This window comes from Lissotriton vulgaris, chromosome 8, assembly GCF_964263255.1.
Source record: "Lissotriton vulgaris chromosome 8, aLisVul1.2, whole genome shotgun sequence".
NCBI lineage: Eukaryota > Metazoa > Chordata > Amphibia > Caudata > Salamandridae > Lissotriton > Lissotriton vulgaris.
Window position 1 is genome coordinate 772310243 of NC_141696.1, and position 17838 is coordinate 772328080.

Consider the following 17838-nt stretch of genomic DNA (forward strand, 5'->3'; position numbering starts at 1 on the left):
ATGTAAGTGCCCTGCCTCAAGGAGTACTCCAACCGCTTACACTGGCCCAGTGTCAGGCCTGCTGCACATGCGATGTACTGCACTAGGCTGGTTCCTTTTGCCTCTGCCTGTTTAGAGGCAGGATAAGCGACTGTCTGCCACCAGTCCTGCATAAACATCTATAGTCTGTGATTTGCAGTAGGATCAGTTTAGCTTCCCTATTAGTGTAACTGAATCCGTAGTTGGTTTCCCAGAGCAATATGCTTCTGGAGTGGAGAAAAGTTGATTGTGGTGGCAAGCCTGCTATTTTCCTTTGAGTCCCCAATTCCTGCTTTCTTCTTCACCTCACCCCTGCTAGGTGTATTTTGCAGCTCGGCTACTGACTCAAATGATCCTTTCAGGCGCAAGTCTTTTGCAGTCTCACCATTGAAATTTAAAATAAGGAATAAACACCCATTCCCCAATCTGGCACATCAGATCCTTTTGAATTTGGGGTATGATTCATTCACATAAGGGCACATTTCAGATTAAACACACTAATGGACAGTCTTTTCTATTCCGCCGCAGCGCTAAGGGGGCGGGGTGGCCGCGCAGTGCGCCCATGCTGGTGACGGAACCGCTCCGTCACCAGCCTCGGTTGAGCTGTGCTAATGACGGAGCGGTTCCGTCATGGCCTGCCCGCTCAATGGAACGCCCAGCGCAGGCGCGGAATCCGCGCCGCGCAGGCGCGGCGAGCGAGCCACTACGGAACTGCTCCGTCATGAGCACAGCGCTACCGCAGCTGATGACGGAGCGGTTCCGTCATCAGCATCGAAAAGGTTAAGGACTCTGGGCCTGATTTGGAGTTTGGTGGAGAGAGTCATCCCTTGCAAAGGCAACAGAGTACTCTCTCCACAAAACTGAAGTTCTGCCTGCCTCATTTCGAGTCTGGCAGAACTGAAGTATGCCAGCGGTGGAGACTACTTTGTCTCTACCACTGACATATACCTCCTAGAGCCTGACACAGTAAGGATTATCGAAGGTTTGTCCATTTGACCACCCACCCCATTGAGAATGGGTGGTCGTAAAGGAATTTTTACTGTCCTTCACCACCAGGTAAAACCTGGAGGTAAGGGGCAGTGACAACTTCTAAATGACCCCCACGCCATGGGATAAATCTCCCATGATGAGGGGGTCATTTCTTTTAGTTTCAAATAGGAAATCCTGCTTGGGGATTTTGTTTTTAAAAATAAAAAAAACACTGAAGGAATGCGTATGGCTCCGTCATGTTGACAGAGCTGTCCACCAAACTTGACAAAAACCACTGTGTTTGCAGATCCTGTTGATGTAAGTGTTGTCGGTTGGGCTGATGGACATTTCTAAATTCATTTGCAGGGTATCCTTGGCATGGTGGTTGTAAAGTACTCCTCCATGCCGACAATACATACTCCTTCCACTGTACTCTAAAGGAGGCCCTCTATGACTCTAAAACCTGCCCTTCAAGATAATTGTTTACCTTATGGAAGGGAAAGTTATTTATAGAAATGTAGTGGGTCAGACACTATATTTACTGTGAAAACTTCTAATTCAACAAACAAATCATCTCTTGAAATATTCACTTGAATCAAATCCAATGTGTGTTCACACAAAACATCTGTGACCTTCATATCATGTTTTGGCCACATTTCTCGCACTGTGCATGTGCCCATCCACACATACACACACACTCTCTCTCTCTCTCTCTCTCTCTCTCTCTCTCTCTCTCTCTTTCTCTCGCTCTCTCTCACTCAATGCTCTGAGCAGGATGTAGGGGCGCACCTAAAATAGAAATGTTTGAAGTGTTGCACCCCCCTAACAAATGGACTTTTGTATTAGGTACTTGGACCCAGGAACTCTCAGTTGGGTATGCTAGTGTCTTTGTCATATTTCAACAAACACACATGCGCACACACACACACACACTCTCTTAAAAACAAAAAAATAGTTAAGGCAGTTTCAGCACTGATAGCCTTGTACCATCTCAAGATAATGTTATCCTCCACTTCCACACATTTTATTTGTAATATGCTTTCAACTGGGCCCCAAGCACACGATAAGGGCAGCATCGTAAAAGTGAGGTGGTTCTCTCGTCAAATAAAAGTTCCCTGCAAAGGACTCCAACCGTATAAATGGGGCTAAGAACTTACCTAAGGAACTTTTTAACATGGTCTCGAGCCTGGTCACTCCCAAGTCAGTGATCATTCCACCTAGTGAGGAACTTTGCGAGAACTTAGACAAGTTCTTCCTATGTAAGGTGGAACACATCTTCATCTCACTTGAGCCTCAGGTCAGGCAGAGCTTACTAGAAGGCACTCACAGGAATCACACAGTCAACTTACAGGAGGCCACATTTTTAGCGTTTGGCCCGGTGAATGCCGAAGAAATTAAAAAGCAGCTGCATGCCACAAAATCGGGTTCTCCTGACAGTGAAACCAGGGCTGGATGCAGATGCAGCATTTGTGCACGGTACAGTTCCACATGACAGGGGTTATGCATGTGCCCAGAATGCCTGCCATTGCATTTGTTGGTCTCGTAGCACCGGCAATTCTCAGACTGGTGGCAGTTCGGTGGATGATATGCCACAGCTCTGGGCATTGAGTCGTATGTGTGTGCAACGTTTGGACGAATGGGTTGTTTTTAACCAATGTGTCAAGGGCATCCCTTGCAGGTGTAGCTGGTGCAGGGACAAGTGTGTTGTGTGTGGACATGTTGGTTTTTCATTAGCGCAGGTTGTGGTGTGGGAGTCATCAGAGGCTGGTATGGTATCTCACGCAAGGTGTGCCAGCCACATTCAGGACCAAGTTCGGAGGTTCGGTTGTCCTTCTGCCTTGTGTATTGAGACAAAGGAGCTTTCATACCTAATTTTAGTCTGACTACTGCTTGCATTTCTTGAATGTGATGTGGCCTTCGCGCTGACTTTGATGCCATGCCTGTGATTTGGGGTGCAACAATTGCAAAACACACGCAGCAGTTGGCATATTTGAATGAGCCAAGGTCCCAATTGGCCTTGCGCTCCTTGTTCAGTCTCTCTCTTTCTCTCTCCTTTCTTTCTCTCTCTCTCTTTCTCTCTCTCTCTGTCCTTTGATGAGTGCCTGACACACCTTCTTATCTTGGATATTGTCTTGCAGGCTGTGACTCACAGATTTTCCAGGGATGCCTGCCATGACTCTTCAAAATAGTTGTTTGGAAACAAATTTAAATGTGATATTTTGTTTGGACTTTCAATGGTGAATGAATGAATCAGGTTTCCTGTACTCACATGTATTAATTAATTATTTGAATGTTGATTGGTATGTAGGTGCGACTTCAGGCGAATAATTTTGTTCATGATATCGTGCCGTTGATGTGTAATATTTTGGTCCAGGGAAGTAGGGGGCGCCCGGGGTAGGGCTGGGGGGGGGTGGGGGGGGGGTCCTGGGGGTGGTGGCAATGGGTGTTGTGGCCCTCTTGGGTGTCCAGCCTGCATTATCAGTGGCTCCATGGCATCTATTGCCCTTCAGGTGTGGCTCTAGCCTGGGCTCCATTTTGTGGTGCAGGCTGTTGTCCGACTTTGAACCAGGTCAGAGCAGGTGTCAATTTCCAGCTGCTAATGTGCCTTATTGCATGTTTTGTGATCTTATTGTGGATCTGTCTGGTTGTGAGAATGTTGCGGAGTTGTGTTGTGGCGGCTTTTGGCACGAAAATGCCTACTCTGCATCTCATTAGTGATAGTTGCCGGGGTCATCTATGTTTTTGCTGCTTCTATCGGGGGTAAACTGGTGATATGGGCTGTTAGCACCAGCTTGTCAATGGGGAGATACATTTATTGTGATTTTGGCTGCAATAAAGTACCGATAACTCGGTGATAGTTCCTTGAGAATATGCCCCTATATTTTATACTTTAACACTCTAATATGGGCTGTGCTGCATGTGTTAAAAACCTCCAACCTTTTCCAGGTTGGAAAGAAATTGAAGAGGAATCTGGAAACACACAAATGTACATGTTTGTTGGTATTTACAAACTTCTATTGCAAACTACTACTTACAGCACCCATTTCAGGTGTGCCGACCTACATAACTAAGTGTAAACCAACGTTTATGTTTTGTCTTTTAACATACGCTTTTGCAGGTAGTTCTCCACTCTGGAAACAAATGAGAATTTGCTCCTGCTCAAGCATGAGTAAGGGCATGGATTTAGACAGAACTTGTCTATAATTCATGGGAGTGTGTTGGAAAGGGTTTCTCCACTTGGAAAAAAACATTCTCTGTGGAAGAACGGTTTCATATTTGTGTTACATTTATGCAGCAAGGTGCGCTTTCTGTCTGTTGGAAATACTCGGGCAAATTTATGTCTGGTGAAGATTTCCAAGAATACTCCTGGGATTCTTTGTGAATTGCATGGAAATTGAAAATCCACTCCAAAGGAGCATACAATTCTATTGGGAGTATATTTCTGACTTAGTACCCTACCTACCCCCTTACTTACTTTTAAGTTACTTTGCAACTTGTGAGCATTGAAGCAAATGTAGTGTAATGTAACATAAATGCAATTTATAGAGCACACTTCTACCTTAAAGGTGTCCTTGCGCTGTGGGACTAATGACCAACAGAAAGTGAATGTAAGTGTTGGACCTGGCCTTTTGTTGCAAGGTTTCCCCTTCATTTTCACCTTCTGTTGCTGAACCCATTTTTGTTTAATTAGTACTCTGTGCACTTTTTTACTGCCACCCATTGCTAAAGTGCTTGTGCACCTAAAATATAGTAAAACTGGCCGATACCTAATTGGTACAATCAATGTACTTATATGCCCCTAGAATGAGATACTACATGCACCCAGGGCAGTTTAAAACAGCTATTTCGACCTGTCAAAATGGATCTTTTGCAAGTCTACACCTTCCTTTTAATACATATAAATCACCCCTAATGTAGGCCCTAAAGGCTCATAGGGCAGGGTAAAATGTATTTAAAAGGTAGGTTATGTGGGGTTAAGTTTTACATGTCTTAGTATTGAAAACCTCCTAAAGTTGTTTTTCATTACCATAAGGCATATCTCTTCTCTCCCATTGACAAACATGGGGGTACCTTATTGCATTTAATAAGTTCTAACTTTTGATTGGGAACAGACAGATATATGGTGTATTCACTTGAATTAGATATAATTTAAATTCCTCATTAATGGTAAAATCAGATTGTAAGTCACAATTCTGAAAAAGCAATTTTAGAAAGTTTGTATTTTCTTATCTGAAATAGTTGTTCCTTCTGCCAGTATCCTGGGTTACATGACTGTGAAAGTCTCTGCTGTTGGGATTTGTGTATTCCTTCCAGAGAGTGACACAACGGGGGATTAGATGTGGATGGGATGGGCCATCCTGCCAGGATGTTTGGGGTGGAGATGTGCCCAACCTCACTTACATTTCAAAAGGCTTTACCTCCATCACACACAAAGGAATTAGACTCTAGCATTTTGTCACCCCAGACTTCTCAGAACTTTGGCAGTGCAAGGGAAGATATTTTTAGAAACAGATGTGGTAACATATAGGGAATCCCTCCCTTCAAATGTTGGTGCCAGGTATAAATATTGAACCGCCAGAGTCACAATTCAGTACAGTCCTGGACTTGTGGACATTAAAGAGGAAGGATTGCCTTGTTCTCCTGAGGACTAATCTACTCCCTGAGGACTGCCTTATTTCTCAGAGCACTGCTCTGCTGCTTGAGGTCTGCCTATTTCCCCAGAATAAAGGCCTGATTCTTGAGGGCTGCCTTCCTCCCCAGAGGACTGCTCTGCTGCTTGAAGCCTGCCTTTTCCCCCAGAGGACTTTCCTGCAACTGAACCTCCCTGAGCCATGCTGGGCTCTGCCATTGTGAGTCACTGACCTCCAAGAGGTGCCTCCCCAGTTCCAGGACCCTTGGATGGCATCAGAGTGTACTCCTCTACAAGAAAATGCAAAATCCTGAAGGTTTGCACTCTTAGTGACAGTGAACAGGCCTGTTTGTACCTAGACTCTGCCACTCGAGACTACCACCAATGCGAAGCTCCTGTGAACCTGACTCTTTGTGCTACAATGACTGCCCGTGACGAACTGCAACATGAGATCTGCACTTTGTGCTACAACAACGACAGCCTGTGGTGACAGCCAGCTCCAGCAATGAACATCTGCAGCGCCTTACCAGATCTTCATGCTCAGGCAATGGCCAGCAACAAACCAGGTCTACTCTTTGCTCTACAGCAGAGGCCATTTGAGATGCTCTCCCTGCTCCTTGTGGCCTACTCCACCGTGAACGGACCTCTTCACGTTGGAATTTAAGTAGGCAATTTTTTCTACAGGACTAACCTTGTCCCTGTACCTAGCCCATGCTGCATCACCATCTACCTGAACTTGTTACTTTTCCCCGGTATAGCACAATCAGATGAAAGAAAGTAGTGCTTTGTTGTTTTAGGTGTTATATTGCCTTGAAACTTTGAAACTGCATAGCTCAGGTTCTACTGATTGGATTTTTATCATTCTGGTATAATTTTATTTACTAACATTTTCTGTATGTTTCTAAATTCGTTTTGGATTTTTTTGTGTTGTATTTTTATTTTATTACTTTTTTGTGTCCTGCATAAATACTTTACACTTAGCCTTTAAGCTATGCCTAACTGCTTCGTGCCAAGCTATCAGAGGGTTAAGCATAGATTATTTTAGTGACTTTTGCATTCCACCCTGACAAGGATTGTGGTTGCTTCCTGAGTGGGGCTTCCATCCCCTCTACCAATAACCCCAATTTCTTACATTAAGGAACAAGCACAATTAACTGGACACAATCCTGATTTTCTAGCTCTCCAGAAAGGAAGCAGATGATTGAAGCAACAAAGATGAACGGATAGGTAGTGCCAAACTTTAGATGCAATTAGTGAAAAGGCACAACTACCCTCAAAAGACCAAAGAACCCTTGAGACTCTAAGAAGCTAAGGTGCATATTTCAATCCCCTATTGCCACCACAACATTCCCTTTCAGTGACACTGTGATTACAATAAGGGCCTCACCTTATTTACAAGGCAGCGTTAAACCACTTAACGTGGTTTAAGGCTGCCTTGTAAATAAGGCACCCTTTCTTGCTGTATTTAGCATGAAATGGAAGGGCAATGGGTGTTGAGGTGGGCATTCCACAGCAACACCCATTGATTTTGAAACTGCCTCCTATTTACAAGGGCGGCGTAAATAGGCGGCAGTGCCAAAATTAAGACCAGGGAAAACCTGGTCTTAAACAGGCAAAACAAGGAGAGATGCTTTATTTTCCTCGATTCCATGTGTGCTGCCTTGTGCAGCACATATAGAAACACCAAATTGCCTATGATTGTTTATGTATAGGAAATCCCCCTTCCTACACATAAACAATCATTTAAAAAAATGCAGTTTTGCAACTTATATGTGGGCTGATTAGGCACAAAACGACACTTACAGATTGTTTCTGTGCGCATAAACAATCTTCCCCTCATCACAGGCACTCTTGCTCTGTGGTGCAAGGGTGCCTACATTGGCGCTGGGCTTCTAAATTTAGCCCTGGTGTAGGAGAAAATGCAGAGCTGCACCATATTCTTGTGAATATTTTGAAGCTCCACATTTTGAAGTGGCAGAGGATTTCGTTAGCCTTTGAGACTTAATGACACACTTCGACAATTGCATTGTAAATATGCCCCTGAGTTTCCGTGGATCTTAGAGACTGACTAGGGCAATAATGCTGATTCTCCTGCTATAAGTAATTGAGACCAAAACAATGATAAGCTCGAAATACCATGAGGCTGATTTACAAGCCCCTTGCGCCACTTTTTCGTCACCTTTTCCATGTTAAAAATTACGCATAAATGGCACAAGGAGCTTGTAAATCTGCCCGCATGCATTCAGCATTGAGGACCAGTTTAGCAAATGACAGCTAATGAAGAGATTTCAAGAAAGATGCTGCAGATGCTAACTAGAGAGCTGAAACTTGATATGATCTGTCGCATTTTGGAGACACTGAAAGGAACAGCTTTCCAAAGAATACAACATTTACTACATTTGCTTCTGTCCTGCATTAACTAATAGGACATTTCAAGCTCCTGCTCTCCTACAATTCTTTCTTTCAGTTCTACCTGATTATTTGTCCTTTCTGCCAGCTGAAGATTTAGAAAATAGAAATGGCTGAGGTTGACTTAAGGTTAAAGACATTTGTTTTAGGAGTGAGAGTCCAGGATTTGCACTAGTGACTATGGGCCATAGGTATCAAGCAAATTTTTAGTCGCAAACGCTGCGAATCGCAAAAAATAGCGTTTGCGACTAAAAATTTGCTATTCCCAATGTATGAAGCACAATCTCATAGCAAAATAAGGAATCGCTAAAATAGCGATTCCTTACCTTGCGAGACCCTGAATTCTACGATTTTTCAAGCGATTCCTTATTTTGCTATTAGCAGATTTTGCAAAAATCACAAATGAGGCAATCGCAAAATAAGGAATCGCAATGGAATGTATGAAAAAATCGCAATTTGCGAATACACGAAATTCGCATTTTAGAGAATCGCAATTAACACCAAGTAGGAGCAGGTGGTAACCAGGTGAAAACTATCTAAGGAGTCCCACAATGCAACAGACTTTTTTCCACAATGGCTGGGCTTTACGTGATAGCCAGGAGGCTGCGACTCAGAGCTGCTGCACAAACGGGGAGACACCAGGAGAGGATATTCCGTGCGCGCATTACCATCTTCCAGCGCACTGAGGAGAACATCCATACACACTACAGGCTGGATGAAGAGAGCATCCTTCATTTAATTGAGGAAGTCAAACCCTTTCTTGAACACCCCACACGCAGGACACACTCCATGCCCACCTACATCCAGGTCCTGTGCTCACTCCACCACCTGGCATCTGGTAGTTTCCAGGGGGTGATTGCCTCTGTAGGAGGAGTGTCACAGAGTGCACTTTCGCGTTCTTTCCACGCATTCCTTGATGCCATGGTACAGAGGCTGCATCACCACATTCACTTCCCAAGCACCCCACAGGCACTAGACCAGACCAAACAGGAATTTTATCAAATAGCCCAATTTCCCCACGTCATAGGATGCATAGATGGGACACACATTGCAATATCCCCCCCTCCCAGAATGAGTATGTGTTCAGGAGTCGCAAATCCTACCATTCCCTGAACATACAGGTCGTGCGTGATACCAAACACATCATCACGGACATTGTCGCCAAATTCCCTGGCAGCACCCACAACTCTTTCATCTTCCGCCACAGAGGGATACACCATAGACTCACAAGTGGGGAGTTTGGTGAGGGCTATCTACTAGGTAAATACATTTAAACAGAGGCCACACTTGTTAAGGATAGCATGTGCAGGACAGTGTTTAACCATATACCTCCCACCCCACAGGTGACAGTGCGTATGCGGTCAGTGACTTCATACTGACGCCCTACCTGAATCCGGCCAGTGCAGCGGAGCGGCAGTACAACAGCGCCCACATCACAACAAGAGCAACCATTGAGAGGACATTTGGGATACTGAAAAGCAGATTCAGATGCGTTCACAAAAGTGGAGGGGCACTACAATACAGCCCACAGACCTGTTGCAAAATAGTGGTAGCATGTGTCATGCTGCACAACATCGCCACCAGGAAAGGCACACTGGTGGAGCTCAGTGAATCTGACACATCAGATGTGGAGGGGCCTGCTCCAGGACGCATGCCAGCCGGTGTACATGGTGCAGCTGCTGGGTGCCAGAGGCGGGATGAGATCACACGCAACTATTTCTAGGTAAGACAAAGTGACTCAATGCTATATATCAGTTGTCAGACTGTGTTTTTTATTCCTTAACATCAGGATTATTAACGTCACACAGGCTGAGTGATACACAATGTCCTTCAAAATGTCCTGCACATGTTCCTGCACAGTGCCTCGCTCTCCAGGGGGCCCCGCCGGGGCCCGGGGCCACTCACTGAATGCATTGATTGACTGAGAGTAGATTTATTTTAAAAATATGGACGGTCCCGGCCGGGGCCCCATGAGGGGCGAGGGCGAGGCTGGCAGCGCCGTGGTGCGGGGCCCCGGCCGGGGCCCATGAGGCAGGCTGGCAGTGTCATGTCAGTGGCAGCAGAATGGCCCGGGCGGCGGCCCACTGGTTAAGCTGGCCTGGCACTGCAGCAGTATGGTGCGGGGCGGGGCCACGGCTGGCCCGGCCCGGGGCCTGTGTGTGGCTGGAAGCAGGCTGACTGAGCAGCAGACTCAGCAGAGTGAGTTGAGCACGTCGGGCCGGGCCCCAGCGGGGGCCCGGGGCCCCGTGAGGCTGGCAGCTGGATGGTGCGGGGCCCCGGCCGGGGGCCCGTCACCGTGTGGTCAGTGCTGGCAGGCTAAGCAGAGAGTTGATGAGCACGCGCGCCACGTCCGTCGGGCCGGGACCCGGCGCAGGGGCCCCGTGTGAGGCTGGCAGCAGGATGGTGCAGGGCCCCGGCCGGGGCCCGTGTGACTGGCTGGCAGCTGCTGCACTCGCTGACTCTGAGCAGAGTTGAGGACTCGGAGCACGATGTTGCGGGCCGGAGTGTGACTGGATGCCAGCCAATGCCATTACATTAGCCAATGAATGAATGATTGCAGGAATGGACGGTGCGGGCCTGCGAGGGGCCCGGCCACTGTGAGTGTGAGTGAGAGAGTAGTTTTAATAGTGGTGGTGTGGTGGGTGTGGATGAGATCAATGGCGGCAGGTCGTCAGCCCGGCCGGGTTGTTTACTCTTTACTCCTCTGACTCTGGTGACTTTCACTTTCCTTTCCGCGGCCTGCCTTCCGGGACGCGTATGCGCGCCGCTGGGGCACTGGGAGGGGGGGCTGGCTGCTGACTCACTGACCAATGGCCTCATAACATTTGTCAGGGGGGCAGGGACAACACATGCGCATTGTGCAATGAGGTCATGACGACACACGCAAGGGGGGCTTGGGGGAGGGAGCTGACCGCAGGGAGGTCCCCTCCCCCGGGCGGTTTGGGAGGGCTGCGAGGGGTTTCTTCCAGAAGTTGCTGGAATGTTCTGTCATTTGGGCTGGCCTAGTAGGACTGGCCAGCCCAATTATAAATTTCCCCTCTCCCGCCTCCTAGCCACCATTTTAGGTTTGGTGACCTGGTGGCTAGGAGGGCTGTTAGCGTTTTTTGTGTGCAGAGATTTACTAGGTGCTTTTAGGTATTTTTTCATTCGTTTCCTGTGGCTGTTTATTACTGTGATGGAAGACTATCGCGTTTTGGAGGCCATGAGACTGCTGTCAGAAGCAGGTCGCATGGACTTGTTGGTGGGAGGGGGGCCGGCGCGCCCCCAGCGCCAGGCCTCCGCCGGTGAGTCCGCTGCTGTGCTGGCGTGTTCTTCGCCTAAGAAGAGGCGTTCGGGCCAGGTAAGCGAAAGGGGCCGGTCCCGTGCGAGGAAACCGGCCCCTTCCTTGCAAGCGCGTGTGGCAGCGGGGGAGGGGGGAGCTCCAGTGACTTTGGGCGCTCCCGTGGTTTGCGCTGGTGACGCGCGACCGGCCCCCGTGGTACGCCCTCGGTTGCCGGTTGGGGCGGGGGGTGCTCCGGCGGCAGCTCACAAGGCTCCCAGTCAGTCGGGTGAGGCGGCAGGTGCGCGTTTAGTTTCCTCGGCGGTTCGGGCGGGACAGGGTTTGGATGTTGAAGCGTTTGCTTCAGATTATGTTTCAGCGGCCAAGCGGGTGAGGGGGGGGCGGAGAGGGAGTAAGAAACGCTCCGCATCTGACCCTCTCTGTGAGCGTCGCGTGGAGCAGGAGCTCGTTGTGTCTGCGCGAGGGGCGCGCAGGGGCTCTGTGCAATTTGATGTTAGTCATGGGGCAGCTCAGCAGCACGATCTGCCGGATTTGCATGTTTCAGAGCGTTTTGTGGCAGAGACACAACTTAATGTTGATGCAGGCGCCAGTCTGTTGTTAACCCCTTCGAATCTTTCTGTACCAGGGCTAAATGTTGCTGATACTAGGGTTTTCAGCCAGTCTGTATCAGGTGGGATGGAAAGACAGGTGGGTTTGGAGCCTCATGCTGGCCAGGTTTTTTCTTCACATGATGTTGGTACTGCGCAGGGGGATTTGGAAAGTAATGTGGGCAGCCCTTTATTATTCTCTACCCCTGGTTCTTCTGTGGGTGCTGCTTTGTCTGTTGGGGGGGGTTCCAGGGGGGAGGGGGAGTGGGCTCAGATGGGCGAAAAGTGGTTCTATGTCTGGTGTTGTTTTGGGCCAGGATTTTTCACGGTCAGGGGGTTCTGTGTTTCCTGGTTTTCGGGAGGTGGATGACCGTTCGCAGAGGGATGGCAGGAGAGTGTCACAGGGGGGTCATGGAGCCTTTTCTTGTGAGAGTCGTGGGGCAGGACCTGCACCTGGCCCAGGATTGGCGGGGCTTGGAAGGGCAGGTGTGGATGAATTTGTGAGGTTTTCCCAACCTGGTGTGAGGTATGCAGGGGCTGTGGGTTTCCCGAGCACGTTTTTGGGGCGTGAGGGGTTTTTCAAGCAAGTGAGTGGTGGGCCTGTTCAGGGGGTTAGGGATGCGGTCCCAAGTTGGACTGGAGATGCTAGAGGTCCATATTTTATGTTTGGTTCTCCTGGATGGGAGCATTTTGGTACGGCAGGTTTGGCGCAGCGTGGTTTTCAGAAGGATAGTGAGGGCCAAGTTTGGGGTGCGGGGGCCCCTCTTCAGGCCTCTTCTTCAGCGGTGGCGGGCGATAACTTGGATGAGAGTGATGATGAAGAGATGATAGGCGACTCTCCGACCAGGGGAGTGCCTTTGAGGGGCTGTATTAGGGGGCGTTCTTTGGATAGGTTTCAAGGGGCGGTTGTTGATGCTAATTTGCAGAGGACAAGGTCTGTTTCAGGTGTTGTATTCAGGGACCCTAGCACACCAGTCCAAACTTTTTCTTTTCAGGATAGGAGTAGGTGCGGCGGTCCAGACTTGGCAGGGCGCGGTCCAGTCCACTTTCGCCAAGGGGAAGCGAGGAGAATGCCTAGCGCTGCCCTCTCTGTTCCACCGAGGGAACCGGCCGCGGCCAGCACACGAGGGTCTGGCGTGACCCCGCTGGCCCCAACGAGTAGCAGGTATAGGTGTCCTACCTTGCCGGCGGCTATGGAGCCGCAGAGTCAACGCAAGGGGAGCTACAGGCGTGTACAGTCTGCTCCCCCCCCTGGAGGTTCTTCAAAAACATTAAAATGTACTATTGTTGATACCGGGTTAGGTAAGACCCGTGGTGATGTGTTGCATACTGGTATTGATTCAGTGGTCCTAGACTATGACGAAGATAGTCCAGAGGAAAGTGAATTGCGGGCCGTGGGGGGGGGGGTGCCCTCTCATGTCTCTGATAGTGTTTTTCAGGCTCCAGTGGTTCAGAGTCAAGTGCCAGTGAGAAGAGAGCACGGCCCATCGGTCAGGGCGCCTCGCAGACAAGACACATTGACTTCAGCGCCACGGGCGGAGCCTTCAAGAGTGGTCTCTCTGTTGCCAGGTGAGCAGTTAGCTGCACAGGCCAAACCTACCATGGTGTCTGTGGGCTCAGGAGAAGAAACTGTTGTTGTTGTTGGTGAAGGGAGATTGTGCAAAGGACGTTACGTGAAAGACACTGCTGTGGGCACTGATGATGTTGTGGAAGTCACGGGTAAAGTGGAGAGTGGTACTAACACTGGTGCTTCCAGTACGGTTAAAGAGCCTTTGGCCAGTAAAGAATTGAAAATCAAAAAGTTACCTTATATGGGGGTCACAAAGCCTTTGGGTGCTCATTTGATGTTAACTACAAAAGAGCGTATTTGGAACGGTGAGTATGTGGAACTCCTTAAGCTACTACACCGGGAAGTCTGGTCCAAAGAGGGGTCTAAGGAATAGGAGTTTGAGTTGGCCAAACGTCCTAGAGTCCCCTTGAACATTGAAAATTGGACAGCTGCATTCCTTATTTATGCAAGTGTATACTGTGAAAAGTTCCCAGAGCGCAGCGTGTCCCTTTTTAAATACATGGATGTTATACGCAAGGCGCAGATTACTGGAGGGGGGTTTGCCTGGTCCCAATATGATGAGGAGTTCAGGGCCAGGATGGCTTGGGATCCGGAGGCCAAGTGGGGGGAGCTCGATCTTGACTTATGGCAGCATACCATGGGCTCTGCGTCAGGGGGGAAGACTATTTTTACAGCGAGTGGATTTCCTTTAGTTTACCGGCCCTTTAAGGGCAAGCCCACCCGGGGAGGGGTGGGAGCTACTTCAACCACGCAGTCAGGGATTGGCACATGCTGGGAGTTTAACAAGGGATCCTGTACCAGAGAATATTGTAAGTTTAAACATGAATGCTCTGGCTGTGGTAGGAGACACCCATTTTCCAGATGCTGGGATAACCAGCCAGCAGGAAGCCAACAGGGGAAACAGGCGAGTGCAGGTGGTTCAGGGACGCCCCCACAGTTTTCAGGGGGTAGGGGATCCAGAGGTTCTAAGGGTGTTGGGTCCAAGGGCTCATACACCGGTTAAGTTGGAGAGGTTGCGCCTTGCGCTTCAAGACTATGAGGATGAAGCAGCAAAGAAAAAATTGTTGGATGGTTTTGAATTTGGTTTCCGGCTGGGTTACATGGGCTCAAGGGAGAGGAGATGGTCTGCTAATTTAAAATCAGCATCAGAGCATGGCGCAGTGGTACAAGAAAAGCTAAATAAAGAGGTACATGATGGAAGGATGGCTGGCCCTTTTCATGATTGGCCGATCCTTAATTTAATTATATCACCTGTTGGAGTGGTCCCGAAGAAAGATCCGGGACAATTCAGGCTTGTTCAGCACTTATCATGGCCAGAAGGGTCGTCTGTCAATGATTTTATTGATCCAGAGGCTGTTTCAGTCTCTTATTCCTCAGTTGACGTGGCCATGTCACTTGTTGTGACCGCGGGCGCAGCTGCTGAGATGGCCAAGTGTGATATAAAGTCTGCTTTCCGGCTATTGCCTGTCCACCCGGACGACTGGTGTCTCTTGGGTATTCATTTTGCAGGTCAATGGTATGTGGACAAGGCTCTGCCGATGGGTTGCTCCATTTCATGTGCTCTTTTTGAGTGTTTTAGTACTTTTCTACAGTGGTACTTTACTCAGCAGTCCTGTCACTCACTGGTAGCGCACTACCTAGATGACTTTTTCTTTGTCGGATCCCCGGGCTCCACGGAGTGCCAGGCTGCTTTGGACACTTTCCAAGGGCTCGTGGAGGATCTGGGAGTTCCTTTGGCTCCCGAGAAAACGATGGGTCCTGCCACTGTTTTGTCCTTTTTAGGTATTGAGATTGATTCTGTGGCAATGTGTGCTCGCCTGCCCGAGGATAAAAAAGTGAAAATGCTGGAGTTACTGGAGGCCATGTTATCAAAAAGGAAAGTGTTGGTGAAAGATGTTCAGGTGCTACTAGGCCATCTCAATTTTGCCTGTAGGGTGGTGAGGGCAGGCAGGACTTTTTGTCGAAGATTGGGCAGGGCTCTTGCAGGTCATCAGTTGCCTCACCATCGGGTTCGTTTGTCTGCTGGTGTCAAGGAGGACTTGAGAATGTGGAAATTTTTTCTTTCTTCCTTTAATGGAGTTCCTTTGGTGCGGGACGTTGACTTCCAGTGGGATGTGCAAATGTTCTCGGATGCTGCTGGCAGTGATGGTTTTGGGCTGTATTGGAATGGAAGATGGTGTGCTGAACGTTGGCCGGATGAGTGGCTGAATGGAGGTCGCAGCATTACCTTTTTAGAGCTTTTCCCTTTGCTGGTGGCTTTGACCCTGTGGGGGGAGGAATTGGCACACAAGAAGGTGCTTTTTCGTGTGGATAACATGGCTGTAGTGGAGATCGTTAACCGACAGTCTGCCAGGGATGAACAGGTATTGAAGCTCATGAGAGTCTTCGTGCTGGGTTGTTTGAAACACGACATTCATTTTCGTGCTTTGCACATCCCTGGTGTGGACAATGACATTGCGGATGCTCTGTCTCGTTCACAGTGGGGGAGATTCCGTGGACTGGCGAGGGACACAGACAGAACACCGACCCCGATGCCGATTCATCTGTGGCACGTAGGCAAGGTCGGGCCGTACAACTGGTGGTAGGTTCTTTGTCTGTGTCTACGCGTTCTGCTTATTCTCTGGCCTGGAGGGAGTTTCTGGAATCCGGTGCTTCTAGGCGCGATGAAGTTGGGAGCCGTTCTGAGGATGTGGTGAACTTCATTTTGGACCTCATGGATAGAGGGTTGACCAAGGTAACCATTGCGGGCAAATTGGCAGGGATAGCTTTCATGGGTAAGTTGTTGTGGGGTTACTCTCCGACAGCGGGGGAAATTGGCAGAAGGATGCTTGAGGGTTGGGCCAGAGAGCAAGGGCATACTAGTAGACTCAGGGCTCCTTTATCTTGGCAGGTCCTGGCTAGGTTGATCACTATTCTACCTTCTGTTTGTTCAGATGACTTTGAGTCATGTTTATTTTCGATGTTGATGGCATTCATGTTTTTTGGAGCTTTCAGGGTTTCAGAGTTGTTGGGTTCTAAATACAAGTGTGGCATATTTTGGCGGGATGTTTTTTGTTCAGATGAGGGGGTTCACGTATGGTTGGCCAGCTCTAAAACTGATCAGACGAAAAAAGGGAAAGGTGTGTGGTTGCAGGCGCGTGCTCCAAGGCTTACTTGCCCTTTACTGTTGGCGCGGCGCTGGCGTTCAATGTGTGGGGGTGGTGACGAGGCGCTTGTTTTTCAGCATATTGATGGCACCCCTGTGACAACATACCAATTCCGAATGGTTTTGCGCAAGGCTTTGCAGCACTTAGGATTGGATGGGAACTTATATGGGACACATTCTTTCAGGATTGGTGCTGCAACTGAAGCCTTCAACAGGGGTTGGACTGACAGAGATATCATGAGATTGGGGCGTTGGTCTTCAAACTGTTTTCAGCGCTACGTGAGGAGTCCAGCGGAGGAGGCGCATGCGTCATCTTCCTTCCCATGAGCTCTAACTCTGTTTTATTTTGTAGGATCGGTTGCTGGGCCTCGTTCTCCTGTGGTGACAGTCTGGATAGTTGGGCATTCCTTCGTGAAGTGGGCCCGAGTCCAGGCAGCACAGAGTTACTTTGGAGAACTTCTTGGTTTTAACGCTCGTATGTTTAATGTCGTTTGGAAGGGGAAAGGTGGGATGCTCTGGAGAGAGTTAATCCCTTGTCTTAACAACAATATGGTGGGCGGGCTATGTCCTGATATTTTGGTCATACATCTGGGGGAGAACGATCTCTGTGCTACCAAAGGTGTGGTGTTACTTCGAGCTATTAAGAGGGACTTGGGCCTTATTAAGGAGCTTTGGGCTGGGTGCCATGTATTTTGGACTGAATTGATACCGCGTAGGATCTGGAGAGGGGCAGTCAATCCCAGGGCCGTGGATAGGGCCAGGAAGAAGGTAAACTCTGAAGTTTCTCGCTGCTGCCGTGGTCTTGGTTTTAGCAGAATTTCACATAGGGAAATTAAATTTGAGACGGTGGAATTTTTCAGAGATGATGGTGTTCACCTGTCCAGAGTGGGGATGGACCTATACTTGTTAGAGTTACGTGAGGTTTTGGCGCGTTCGCTTGCTATGCAGCGTTAATATTGGTTCTGTTCTGTCTCTAGTTTTCTGGTTGGGGGGGCAGAAAGGGAGGTGGTGTAGTTTCTCTTCCCCCCCTACCTTTCTGGGTGGCGGGGTTTTGGTTGTATCGGTGCAGTTTATGGTAGATTGTTTGATGAGTATTGGATCGATTCTTTGATTGACAGGTTCAGGGGAATGTTGGTCATTGTTTGACCGTTCAGGTTTTGGGGGTTATAGGCAGGAGTGAAGGGTCAGGCAGGGTTTATGGTTATAGAGGGCCTGGCTTTCAATATGTGA

The 17838-nt window shown here is 48.8% G+C and overlaps 1 protein-coding gene across 1 annotated transcript; it reads left to right on the forward strand.

Moving 5' to 3' along the window:
- Window positions 1-12963: 12963 nt before the first annotated feature.
- Window positions 12964-17562, forward strand: LOC147697970 (uncharacterized). The gene is made up of 2 exons (XM_086933379.1): window positions 12964-13462; window positions 16961-17562. The coding sequence occupies exons 1-2, from the start codon at window positions 12964-12966 to the stop codon at window positions 17560-17562; spliced, it is 1101 nt and encodes a 366-aa protein (XP_086789505.1).
- Window positions 17563-17838: the final 276 nt, after the last annotated feature.